The sequence below is a fragment of the Symphodus melops genome (genome assembly GCF_947650265.1).
Source record: "Symphodus melops genome assembly, chromosome: 18".
NCBI lineage: Eukaryota > Metazoa > Chordata > Actinopteri > Labriformes > Labridae > Symphodus > Symphodus melops.
This window is the reverse complement of record NC_136708.1, coordinates 9,456,118-9,469,627: the sequence shown is the minus strand read 5'-3', so window position 1 is coordinate 9,469,627 and position 13,510 is coordinate 9,456,118. Positions and strand designations below refer to the sequence as shown.

The 13,510-nt window shown below is 42.1% G+C and overlaps 1 protein-coding gene across 1 annotated transcript; it reads left to right on the top strand.

Moving 5' to 3' along the window:
- Nucleotides 1-298: 298 nt before the first annotated feature.
- Nucleotides 299-4,674, top strand: gja4 (gap junction protein alpha 4). The gene is made up of 2 exons (XM_079367879.1): nucleotides 299-434; nucleotides 2,577-4,674. The coding sequence occupies exon 2, from the start codon at nucleotides 2,586-2,588 to the stop codon at nucleotides 3,708-3,710; it is 1,125 nt and encodes a 374-aa protein (XP_079224005.1). The 5' UTR covers nucleotides 299-434; nucleotides 2,577-2,585; the 3' UTR covers nucleotides 3,711-4,674.
- Nucleotides 4,675-13,510: the final 8,836 nt, after the last annotated feature.

The window sequence follows — 13,510 nt, the reverse complement described above, 5'->3', positions numbered from 1 at the left end:
ACATGACAGCTAAGACCTGTCTCCAAAAGCCTATTGTCCATTCTTTCCTCCATTTCTTGAGCCTCTTCACCTCTAACCTTTAAATAACTGAAGTCATGCGATGTTCCCGTGTGATTGATGCCGATTACTGTTCTTTGGGCAAAACTAATCCCGGGGCCAGAGCGCATTAAAGCAGAAGTAGCTACTTTGAGTTCATCCATCCCATTTCCTGGACTCAGTTCCTGAGGGAGGGACACCACAAGCAGCCATGGGAAAGTTCTCCCTACTTTTTCCGATTACATCGATTCTTTTTAAAGAAGGCAGACACAAACCGTGGCGGGCGACAGAGTGGAGAACTACACTGCGAGGAGCACAGGGTGACACTTTTAGAGTACAAGGTGTGCTGAAGCCGCTGAGCCAATAAGCAGAAGAAGAGCACTTCACGAGAGAGAAAGGTGAGAAAGGTCTCCAATTAGGGGGGGAAAAAATCTCTTACGATGTTTATCATGAGGACAACAAAAAGATGCGTTGATTTGAGTCACAACTGCGTGGGCAAGGGCAATGACACTTTTAATGGACTTAAGGCACTTTTGTTTTATTCTTTTAATTTACCTTCTTTATACAGTGAGTGTATAACAACGAGCTGCCTGATATTTTTAAAGTAACATAAGTAGCCTATATGCCTATCCATTCAAATGAATTAATTGTCCTTTAGGCTACATTTTTATTTAGAAACAACAAAAACTTCCAGTAAGAGTTATCATACATTAAAAACGTCACTTGTGAATAGCTATGGTAAAAGCCCACTTAACTAATATTGTGGTTTGTTATTTATAAAGTGGTTTTCCCCTGTTCTACTTCCATAGAATATATTGCACTGTATGCTTATGGATCTGAGTGTAATCCATTTGGTGACTATAATGTTGTTACAGAACAATAGTCCCAGAAATGAATCAGTCCAGTTGCCTTTGAAGATCATTCAGGTCTCAGAATGCAGCTAACAGACCATTGTCCTGTCTCATCCTCTCAATTGAGTTTGTGTTTTCACAATCAATGTTTAAAAAAAAAAAAAAATTCTCAGAGGAGAAGAAATAACAGAAAAACACAAACAGTCTCAACAAAAAGACAAGTGTCACAGCAGTGTCACAACTCCCCCACACAGGATGTTTATTCAGATGTGTGTGTGCGTGCCTGCGTGCATATGCTTATTTCCCGATAAGCCACTGACTGTCATTTTTTATTATCAACTCCCCTTCAACTTTTTTATTCAGTCAGTCACAGATTTGTCTCTGCTTTAATTGATTTTATAGATCCAGCTGTAAAAATGAGAGTAAATATAATAACGCTTTATAATGAAGGATGTGCTGAGGGGCAACGCAGTATATCAATATTTTATGACTGCAGGAACGTTTTTTTTTATATATGTATGGAATTGTTGCATGTTTTGAAAGATCTCTATTTGTGTATTTTTTATTCTTTTGTAAGTACAACACAAGGTCCAAGACATATTTCCCTTCAGGGACAATACATGTTATCTATCTTATCTTATAAAGATCTGAGGCCTCTTTGTGGCTTAATTTAGTTTTACAATAAAAGCAAACACATTTTCCATTCATGTTGAATATCCACTTTAGTAGCATGTGGTTTTGCTTTAGTTGGTTTTAGTGTATGGGGGCCTTGTTTTTCACATTTTGATGTTGAGGAGTTGGCCCAACCTAACAACACTCATGGAAGAGCTAATAAGGGGGCTTGAGATAGATACAGGTTCTCAAGTATGAAAAGACGCCATTGTTCTGGAAAGGTCGGAAAAACTTAGATCATATTTTTTAAAGAAATCATTAAACACATATGCATTAGCTGTGTGTTCGCAGAGAGTGCTGACGTGGATATAAAACATAGCAGTTAGGTGGTATATTCAAGCCAAGCTGCTCAGCAATGCAGCAGTAAATGGAAAGTTAACTATATGGCCTGCGTTGCAATTACATTTAGAGCTGCAGGCAGCATGTAATGGAGAGTAAAAGGAGGGTATTAACCAGCGTGTTTAGCTTGTGATAAAGGTCAGTTTTTATAGACTTGCATCCATACTTTTTATTTACTCATTTTTTCTCCCTATACAAGTGACGTTTTCTCAAGATCCTGGCACATTTATTTAATTCCCGCAGAGCTACAAAATCTCAAAAGAAACAAAGAAATTTAATTGCATCATTAGTGTTGGCAATGGAAGCCTGGCATGTCCTGGCCTATCACAGTCACCATCATATTGTTTGCTTTTCCAGATCGCCAGAAAATTATCGAGGCATCTCAAGAACACAGCATTGTTATCTCGAGTTAATGACATAAATTTGCGCCTTTTATAGTGAAAAAAAATCAATTTGTTATCCCAAGATAGCGAGGCAAGCAAGGTTGAGATCGTGAGAAAACACCGAAAAGTAACGCACTATGACAGCAAAATAGAGTAAATAGACTAACAGTTTATAGATTCATGCTTGCCTATGGTTTCTTTCTGTTAATATACATTTTGTTTTTTCAAACGGTTTGTGAAACAAATACTGTATTCTTCATCAAATCCAATCTCTGACTACCACCTGCCTTCGTAGGAGCAGAGGATGTCCAGAGCTGACTGGTCCTTCCTGGAGAACCTGCTGGAGGAGGGTCAGGAGTATTCTACAGGCATTGGGCGCGTCTGGCTCACCGTACTCTTCCTGTTTCGCATGTTAGTCCTGGGAGCTGCCGCTGAGTCCGCCTGGGATGACGAACAAGCAAAGTTTGTTTGCAACACAAAACAACCCGGCTGCCCTGCTGTGTGCTACGACAAAGCCTTTCCCATCTCCCACTTCCGCTACTTTGTCCTCCAAGTCATCTTCGTCTCGACGCCAACAATATTCTACTTTGGATATGTGGCGATACGGGTGGGGAGTAAGCAGAGACAAGAGGAGAGGAAGGATGGAAAGCATGGAGAGGAAGGTAACAGAGGAGGAATTGTGATAGAAAGGGAGAATAACAATGTGACTCAAGAGGATGCTGGGGAGAAGGAGAAGAAAGAGGAGGGTGGGAGAGGCAGAAAAGCACAAAAGACTCATTTTGAGGCTCCTAAACTGAAAGGGGGGTTACTGTGTGCGTATGCATTCAGCATCTTGTTAAAAGTCGTCCTAGAAGTTGGCTTCATAGTCGGATTGTGGTTTCTCTATGACGGCTTCTTCATCGCAGCAAGGTTTGAGTGCCAAGGGTTTCCTTGCCCACATACGGTGGACTGCTTTGTCTCACGTCCTACAGAGAAGACCATCTTCACCATCTACACTCAGGTGATCGCCATCATCTCCCTGCTGCTCAACCTCGTCGAGCTCCTCCACCTTCTTCAGCTCGCCATCTCGCATCGCTTGGAGAAACGCTACCGTACCGAGCAACACTACTGCTTTCCCACGTCGGAGCGGGTGACAACACAAGAGGTGGCTCCAGAACTTCCACCTGAGGTGCCACAGACTTACCAACCAGGGAGCCATGTTGAGCTGCCAAGTCATAACCCCTGTGAGAGCTACAGGGATCTGGCGATTGAAGTGAACTGGGGAGCTGCGCCAGCGGAGAGCGACCTGCTGCCCAGTTATGTGAACTGCATGGGGGCTATGAGGAAGACACATTCGCCAAGAGTACATTATAAGAAACATGCACAACACACAGTGAAAAACACTAAGGGTGCCCATAAGGGACACTCAAAGCAGAAACATTACGTATGACGGAGTCACATGGGGTGATGTGTTGTTTGTGACTATGAAAGCTTAATTCGATGTTTGATTTTTTTTTTTTTTATGTTTTTCTATAAAAACCATCCGGCACATGACACCTGACTATCAGGAGGGCAGGGCGAGAAATCATTTTAAGAAAGAGAAAAGGAAGTAAAACAAATGATGCACTGTGAACTTAATGCCTCAGAGGGAGGCTGAAATTTGAGCGGAGAGCAACACATAAAATAAGCTTTTGAAAAAAACGAAACTTTTTAAGAACACTCCCTGAGGCAACAAAATTAGGCCCCACAATGATTTCAGTCATGAGACGTCGCCATGTAACTTGTAGGGCTGTTGGTGCTGAAAAAGACGAGTGGAAAAAAACAGTGACATTTAAAGCTTACAGGGACTATGGATATGGTGCTTTTAAGTGTATTCCTCTGAGGTTTGCACTGTAACCCCTGGAGCTCTTTGAAGCCCCCCCTCTCCCCCCCCCTCTCTCTCCATGGCTGTGGTCATTTGTGTTCACACAGTGGAATGTTCTGGTCTCTGGATCTCTGCTCCGCTCCCATGAGGATAATGGTTGCGTCGTTGCTTGCATGCATGCATGCACACACACAAAGTGGTTTTTTTTTTTCCTCCTCTATGTTTCGGTCACTTTGAGTTGGGTCATGGACTGAGATGGAAAAGGGAAGCCAAACCATGGGAATTCTTGGATTGTACATGACTTATCATTGCCCATTACCATAGTATTTTAGCTCTGAATATGGAGGGAGGGAGAGGACTACAGCTGAATAACAGAGCAAAGAAAATAGTCCACTTAGCACATTGAATGGACTGAAAGCGGTACAGAAATGTGCAAACTTAATGAAAAGAAATTACTATGTGAAAACTGTATTTAATGTTAGAAATATGTGAAGAAATATCAATATTTATATTTATTAATTTGTTGGAAATAAAGTCTAAATACCAGAAATTAGTCATTATTGTCAATTTAGTTACTAAAAAAAGATCACCTATTTACAGATTCATGTTCGACACAATATGCTGGAGATGCTGTACAGAAAGTACGAACCATACAAGTTTGTCTCTTGGATGTGCACTTTGTTTTATTCTCTTCCTTTCTGGATACAAGGGAAGAGATTTCTGTTGGTAAAATGTCTCCGAAGTGTGTGTTCCCTCTGTCTCCGACCAAACAGTTTCTGCTATCCAAATACTGTCACAATACGGAGGCACTGAATCACTCAAGAGAAAGCACTCCGGGAATAAAACAGAACGATGAAGGTGTGGGAGGTGGATCAGTCTTCCGGGGTATCGTGAGCGTAACCTCCAGGGGGAAGAAGAATGGAGAGGATAACTTTGATTTAAAGGCTGTTTTTAAAACCATAGCTTTGGCTGTACATGGACATAAATGCATCAATTATTTGCCAGTAAGAGTTTACACAAGGGGGAACATGCACTTATAGCTGACTCTATTTAATACCCCCCTCCCCGGGGAGCACTGGCTGTTTACACTGTTTTCTCGGAAAGTAATTGATAAAATCCAGAACTCAGCACCTTAGGTGCTCGCCCAGGCTCTCGATGAATGTAGCCGTCTTTTGAAGAAAGGCAACTCATTTCCAGCGACTTACTGAGCTTTCCTCATGATAATCAGCAGTTATCTAGAGGTGGAAAGGAGGTTTATGAGAATTGTAAGAGGAGAGAGACAAACAGTTGGAAGTGAACAAGAGGCAGCAATGAGATGTTCAAAGATAGAAACAGAAAGAATATGACTCTTTTGCTGCAGTTCGATGTCATTTTTTTATGATTGAAGAGTAAAAAGCAATTACTTTAGTCTCTAGAGAGGAATGTTTTCTCATTGTGGGCAGCTCCTCCCTTTGCTGAGGATAAATTGGCACATGCTGTACAGAAAACAAAATAAATAGAGGCCGCCGAAGCTGCCCAGTTCAATGTCTGTTCACAAGAACTTGGCTGGCATTCCAGTGCACGCTTGTTATCTCAGTCCAGGTGGGTGTGTGCATGTGTGTGATTTTGCTTGCATGTGTCAATGCGATTGTTCACGTGTGTTTTCTCCAAAAGCCAGAGGGTCAGGGAACAGATTGCACGGGGCGACTCGTATCTGCCCACTGCTGCTAGCCAAAGCCAGCAGTGCTTCCATCTTTCTCATATCCGATGAAGCCGGAGAAGCCTGACGCTCTGCTCCATTCTTTCCGCAGTGTAAACTCTCACCTCCTGTTCAGTGAAGCAAATAGAAACCCTGAGAGGAAAACAACTGTGCAGGTTATCAGCCCCTTCAGCACATTATTTCTAGAGTCAATATCTTTTTGCTTGGAAAAAAAAGCCTTTCTTTCAAATCCCAAAGCAGAGAAGATAAGTACAATTTTGAAAATGTTCTCCCATTCATTAGGTTGGTTACCTATTACTCACTTCCAGACTATTTCCCAAACTCAAGGCAATTGCAAAAGACACACTGCTTTCAGAGGTTACAGCAATTAAAGCTTGACAATTGATATTTGTTTGTTTAAAGCTGTGCAAATAAAATCAGTGGGAGTTATTAGCCGGAGAGACCCAATCTGTGAGACAGGTCATTCTTATCGGTCATACATGCAACCTGTGGGATCAGTTGCCATTCAGACCACACTTCCTCACATTGTTGGAATCACTGCTGATGCATTTCCTCACTCTGCTTGTGAAGCTGCATGTGGCTGCTCCCACACACAGACAGATATTCGGTGAATGAATTTAAGCACTCGTAGCTTACTAACACAACAGTACACAAGCTCTCTGGCTGAAGAGAAAAATCCATGGTGTGGTCAAGTAGCCTTTGGGCGCCTGTAGGTGCCATGAAAAAATCAACAGTCATGCCCAAAGGCCACTCTAATTTAACTAAGTCCGACAGCTGAGCCCTGCACTGTGCTGGAGGGGCCGCTTCTACGCCAGCTTTTGTGTCAGAGGCGTCCAAAACAGGTTTTCTGTTGTCATACTTCCTGCCAGCTGTGCATCTAAAAGCCCAGCATGTCATTAGGAAGCATTGTGACCAGGCAAAGGAGGCAATCTCACACAAACGCACTCTTCTTGAGTGCGTTTGTGTGAGATGTATGCGTGATTAAAATCAGACTTAAACACACATAATTATAAACACAGGACCAACAGAGCTTAAAAAAGCAAGGAACTGGGTGAATATGATCATCAATGTGATGTAACATGTACTCATTTGGACATAATTAATCGTATTAGCTTCTGAGAGCAACAACCACTTTCAGGGTTTAGTGTTTATGTAAGAAAGTGTGTACATGTGAGATGCACACAAGCTTGTGTTTGCCGTCTTCCTTTGTTTCTCTCCATGTTCATATCCACAATGCCGACACACGACTTTCTCTGTATTCATAACAAAGCCACGTCCATGCATCCAGTTCTTAATTTGGGCGTTTGTGTTACTCAACAAAAAAGCGTTAAGCAGTTGCTAAATTTAAACACTGTACAGGAAATGGGTCGGTGTCTGTTTCCTGGTCCAATATTGTTTCTTCCCAGAGATTGGTCGTTTGGGATTGTTCGCCCTGACAATGGGGCTGCAGTTGGCATTGTTATATTGTCTTGTTTCAGTCCCCTGTGTTTAGTTGACCTCATGTCAGGGTAGCTCCATCAAAGCCCAGTGAAGGATGAGGGAAATGGGCAGAGTGCCGACTATGGCTGAAGTCAATAAGGAGGGCTGGTACCACTTATATCTTGAGTTTGTGTGCGTGTGCCTGTGGGCGTGCGTGCGACTGTGTACAGAGCAAATTTTAAAGCGGTATCAATCTTCTCATTTCTTGATAAAAGACTCCCGAAAATGTATTCAGTGTTGTCTGAATACAATTTTACAACAACAACAGATTTGTGTTTCAGATCTTTATCTTAAAAATGTGTGAAACCAGCTAACTTCACTTTCCCTTCCTACTACCAGGCAGGTGAATGCTTGGTAAACACAAAGAAACTTTTCCAACCTTTGTTGAAAAAAGGAGAGAAAATGACAAAGGAGGACAAGCAGCACATGGATTATGAGGAAAGAACATAGACCCTTCCTTTCACCACACAACACATTCTCCAGTGGCTGCCACTTGTGGAGCACAATTTAGCATTTTTTCCTTCTGTCTGACCGCCAAACAGCAGCCATGCTATCTGCTGCTCTTTCGCCCCTGCTGAATAAGAGCCTCATGGAAGATCCGGAGCGGCTTAACTCTGAGTGGGATTCTACATGGCCTTTCTTATCAATCATGTTGGCTAGTGGAACGAAACCAAGCTAACCCTCTTATAGTCACACGTGTGTGCATTTCTATTTGGCTTTTAGTGTCAACATGAATTCGAGGGGGTTTTGTGAGTTGTTAAACCACATTGTGATCAAATCAACTTGATTTAGCTCTCACCTTTGGCCAATTCACAGTCACCTAATGTTCCTAACAAGCCTGTCTTTGGATTGTGGGAGGAAGTTGGAGTTCCTGGAGGAACCCTAAGCATGCACAGGCAGATACAGTGGCATACATTTAGTCACGTTACAAGAACAAACATAAATGTATTATATCAGGATTTTATGTGATGAGTTGGTCAGACATTGTCTGTAGACAAACGCAAAGTGGTGCAAAATTGTGAAGTGGAAGGAACACGATACACGGTTTATCAATCAATCAATCTTTATTTATATAGCGTCAATTCATAACAGGTGTTATCTCGAGACACTTTACAAAAGCAGGTAAAGGACCTTACTGTTTGTCTGTTAACATTAACAAAAGAGCGGGTAACAAGACCATGCTCATTGTTATGTTTACAAAAAGCAGGTAAAGGACCTTACTTACACTCAACAAAAATATAAACGCAACACTTTTGTTTTTGCTCCCATTTGTCATGAGATGGACTCAAAGATCTAAAATTCATTCCAGATACACAATATTACCATTTCTCTCAAACATTGTTCATAAATCTGTCTAAATGTGTGATAGTGAGCACTTTTGCTTTGCTGAGACAATCCATCCCACCTCACAGGTGTGCCACATCAAGATGCTCATCAGACACCATGATTAGTGCATAGGTGTACCTTAGACTGTCCACAATAAAAGGCCACCCTGAAATGTGCAGTTTTTGCTTTATTGAGGGTCTGGGGACTCAGAACCAGTCAGTATCTGGTGTGACCACCATTTGCCTCATGCAGTGCAACACATCTTCTTCGCATAGAGTTTATCAGATTGTCAATTGTGGCCTGTGGAATGTTGGTCCACTCCTCTTCAATGGCTGTGCGAAGTTGCTGGATATTAGTGGGAACTGGTACGCGCTGTCGTATACGCCGGTCAAGCACATCCCAAACATGCTCAATGGGTGACATGTCCGGTGAGTATGCTGGCCATGCAAGAACTGGGACATTTTCAGCTTCCAAGAATTGTGTACAGATCCTTGCAACATGGGGCCGTGCATTATCTTGCTGAAACATGAGGTGATGTTCATGGATGTATGGCACAACAATGGGCCTCAGGATCTCATCACGGTATCTCTGTGCATTCAAAATGCCATCAATAAAATGCACCTGTGTTCTTCGTCCATAACAGATGCCTGCCCATACCATAACCCCACCACCACCATGGGCCACTCGATCCACAACATTGACATCAGCAAAGCGCTCACCCACACGACGCCACACACGCTGTCTGCCATCTGCCCTGAACAATGTAAACCGAGATTCATCCGTGAAGAGAACACCTCTCCAACGTGCCAGACGCCATCGAATGTGAGCATTTGCCCACTCAAGTCTGTTACGGCGACGATCTGGAGTCAGGTTAAGACCCCGATGAGGACGACGAGCATGCAGTTGAGCTTCCCTGAGACGGTTTCTGACAGTTTGTGCAGAAATTCTTTGGTTATGCAAACCAATTGTTTCAGCAGCTGTCTGAGTAGCTGGTCTCAGACGATCTTGGAGGTGAACCTGCTGGATGTGGAGGTCCTGGGCTGGTGTGGTTACACGTGGTCTGCGGTTGTGAGGCCGGTTGGATGTACTGCCATATTCTCTGAAACGCCTTTGGAGACGGCTTATGGTGGAGAAATGAACATTCAATGCCCGAGCAACAGATCTGGTTGACATTCCTGCTGTCAGCATGCCAATTGCACGCTCCCTCAATGCTTGCACCATCTGTGGCATTTTGCTGTGAGACAAAACTGCACATTTCAGAGTGGCCTTTTATTGTGGGCAGTATAAGGTACACCTGTGCACTAATCATGGTGTCTGATGAGCATCTTGATGTGGCACACCTGTGAGGTGGGATGGATTGTCTCAGCAAAGCAAAAGTGCTCACTATCACACATTTAGACAGATTTATGAACAATGTTTGAGAGAAATGGTAATATTGTGTATCTGGAATGAATTTTAGATCTTTGAGTCCATCTCATGACAAATGGGAGCAAAAACAAAAGTGTTGCGTTTATATTTTTGTTGAGTGTATAATCTTTTATTTTTTATCTTTTATTTTTTTATTTTTTTTTACAAATAAAACACTAAAAACTGTGGTGCGCAAAAGTATTCAACCCTCTTTACTGTGATACTCCTAAATAATACCCAGTGCAACCAATTGCCTTCTGAAGTCACCCAATTAGTCAATTGAGTCCATCTCTGTGTAATCTAATGTGAGTATAAATACAGCTGTTCTGTGGCAGCCTTAGGTTTGTTAGAGAAAATAAATGAATTAATCATGAAGCGCAAGGAAGACAACAGGTCAGGGTTAAAGTTGTGGGGAAGCTTAAAGCAGGGTTAGGTTCTAAAAAAAAATATCCAAAGCTTTAAACATGAGACGAGCACTGTTTAATGAATCATCCAAAAAAGGAGTATGGCGACAATGGCAAACCCTTCCAAAGCATGGCCGTACACCTGAACTGCCAGGCCAAGCGAGGAGAGCATTGATCAGAAAAGCTGTCAAGAGGCACTCTATCAATTGGGCCTTTATGGAAAAGTGGCAAGAAGAAAGCCATTGTTAAAATAAAGCCATAAGAAGTCCTGTTTGCAGTTTGGCACAGGCCACGTGGGGGACACAGCTATTATGTGGAAGAAGGTGCTCTGGTTAGATGAGAGAAAAATTGAAGTAAATCGCAAAACTAGCTACTGGTTAAAGTTCATGGGAAGATGCAAAATACAGGGGAATCTTGGAAGAAAGCCTGTGAGAGTTCACAAATTCAGCCAGAGCGACAATGGAATAGTTGAGAACAATGCATATTCATGTTAGAATGGCCCAGTCAAAGTCCAGACTTAAATCCAATGGAAAATCACTGGCAAGACTTCAAAATTGCTGTTTGCAGACGCTCCTTATCCAATCTGATTGAGCTTGAGCTGCGCGGCAAAGAAGACTGGGCAAAACTTTCCATCTCCAGATGTGCTTTCTACAGAGCATTGCCTCAGGGAGGACCCATTTTTTACTTGTAAAAAAAAAAAAAAGATAAAACCATGTTCCTTTCCACGTCACATTAATCTGCTGTGATGTGCTGCCACTAGGGTGCTACCACACTACTATACCACATAAATTACATTTACGTTTACTGTTGAAATGTGACAAAATGTGGAAATGTTCAAGGGATATGAATACTTTTGCAAGACGCTTTAAGTATGCACGATGTGCATGAATATTATTTAGAATATATATTATTGTCAATTATGGTTTACTTTTCTTGCTCATATAGAGTTACCAGCGTTAAATTCAGCCCATTTCATAACCAGTTAAAAAAAAAAAAAAAAAACTTGTGAGAAATGTATATATTCCTATATATTCCTTCCTTCCTATTTGACTTCCCCTACACATCTCAAGCTCTTTATGAATGTGTTTTGGCTCTTTTCCCTTTTGGTTTGATATACAGCAGTACTGGTTTTCCTGGATTGTGTATGTGTGTGTGTTATTTAGTAGGTGCTTGTTTAACAGGGGATGTGGTGCCCGTCCAGCAGGCAGACGGCTCTATTGTTCCTGCAACAGAGGGAACATCGTCTCCAGCCTGTCCACTCAGGATGTCAGATTGAACCTCCTTAAAAAAAAAAAAAAAAAAAAAAAAAAGGAAGGACCTGCCAGCATCACTCGCACCCATTATCCCTATCATCCAGCGAGAACAATGGAGCACCTCTAAACATCCCTTCCCAGGAGCCTCGGTGCTTGGTTCCCACAGTACTGTCCAGTTCTGCGTAGCTGAGCCATTGTTAGACGTTCGACCTGTCGTCTGATTGTTCCCAGGGGGTCGCACACACCTTTCACACTGTACTTCTTGTTACCTCTCTCTCTCTCTTACAATTTAATTTAGTTGCAGCCTCACATCCACCTCTCCATCCTCCTCTGGGTTCAGATGGAAACTTCCAGCAGCTTGAAGTAATTGAAACACTGAACATGCATAACACCGGGAGAAGAGCGGGCCATTCCATAGATACCAAACTAAAGAGAAGACTTCAAGCTGATGACTGCCGACACAGGCTACACTCTACTGCCAATGTAAATCTGGGCCTCATAATCACCCCCCATTACACAAGCAGGCCGTCTAATGTAGCGGAACTCATCCTGGCACACTCGTAAGGTTATCATCCATGAAGTGAGAGAGCACAAGTAGCATTGGGTGAGGTGGAGCTTTTTTGTTTCATTACTTGACACAATAACGGCTGCAGGGCTGGAGTAAAAGAACGGAGAGATTACTGAAAGTGCTGCTGATTGCTTCAAAGAGCTTCATAAAGTTTTCCCATTTTGTAGCGTTTTATGACACCAATAACTTCTCCGTCTTTAATCAATGGTGGATTCTGATTAAAAGTGTTTGTTCCCTGACCACATCCCTGCTGGTGTTTTTTTTTTTTTTTTTTTTCTTTTTTACAATGAGGGCAATTAAGATTTTATTGATTGAATATGTGGAAACTTTTTCCCTCTTTTCTGCCTTCAAATGACATGTTGGAGGGGCGTTGGTAAGAGTGGTTAGAGCGCATGCCACACGTATGGAGGCTACAATGCTCCAAGCGGGCAGCTCAGTTTTAGAACCGACATATGGCTCCTTTCCCACGTCATTCCCTATTCTCTCTTCCTCTCAGTGATTCCTAAAATTATCCCCTATCCTCGCTCTACAATAAAAGCTCCAACAAATGGGGTTGAGTAATTTAAAATCTCCTTACCTTTGACTGTGTGCACTGCAAACTGCACTCAACTTTTAAAACACAGCTAAAAACACACGTTTACCTATGACTTATATGTATAAGTCGCTTTTTTATTGGGTTTTCTTGTTGTGCTTATTGTTTTTGCTGTTCGTGGGGAGGGGGGGTAGTATTACGGTTCTCTGTAATTAACTCTGTTGATCACTGTAAAGCACTTTGTTTAGCTACTCGCTGTTTTAAATGTGCTATATAAATAAAATTGACATTGACATTAACATTGACATTCCACCATCTTCTTTAAACACTATCACTACCACATTATAATAGAACCATTTTAAGGCAAAGCACGTTTATTTATAGAGTAACATTCCTGTTCACAGCGCAGTCTGTTTTTCTCTCTCAAGGTCGCTTTCTAACACTGAATATAAGAAATGTTTTTTTTAAGTCAACTCTTTGGACTTATTCGATATTGTAGGACTTAAAATCCTTTACAGCAGACTGCTGAAATCCCTGTATCCAGAAAGATCCTGTAGGAGCGTTTTTATCAAGTCTAACTCACCTCTTTCTGGGCATGTGACCGTGTGCTCGCAGTTGGAACGCCTACGTTACTTGTCCTCCAATTTCCACAGTTAGGTCTTCATCTGCTGAACTTTTTTCCTCTGTTGTAAACTTGATCCATACAGATATCCTCTTG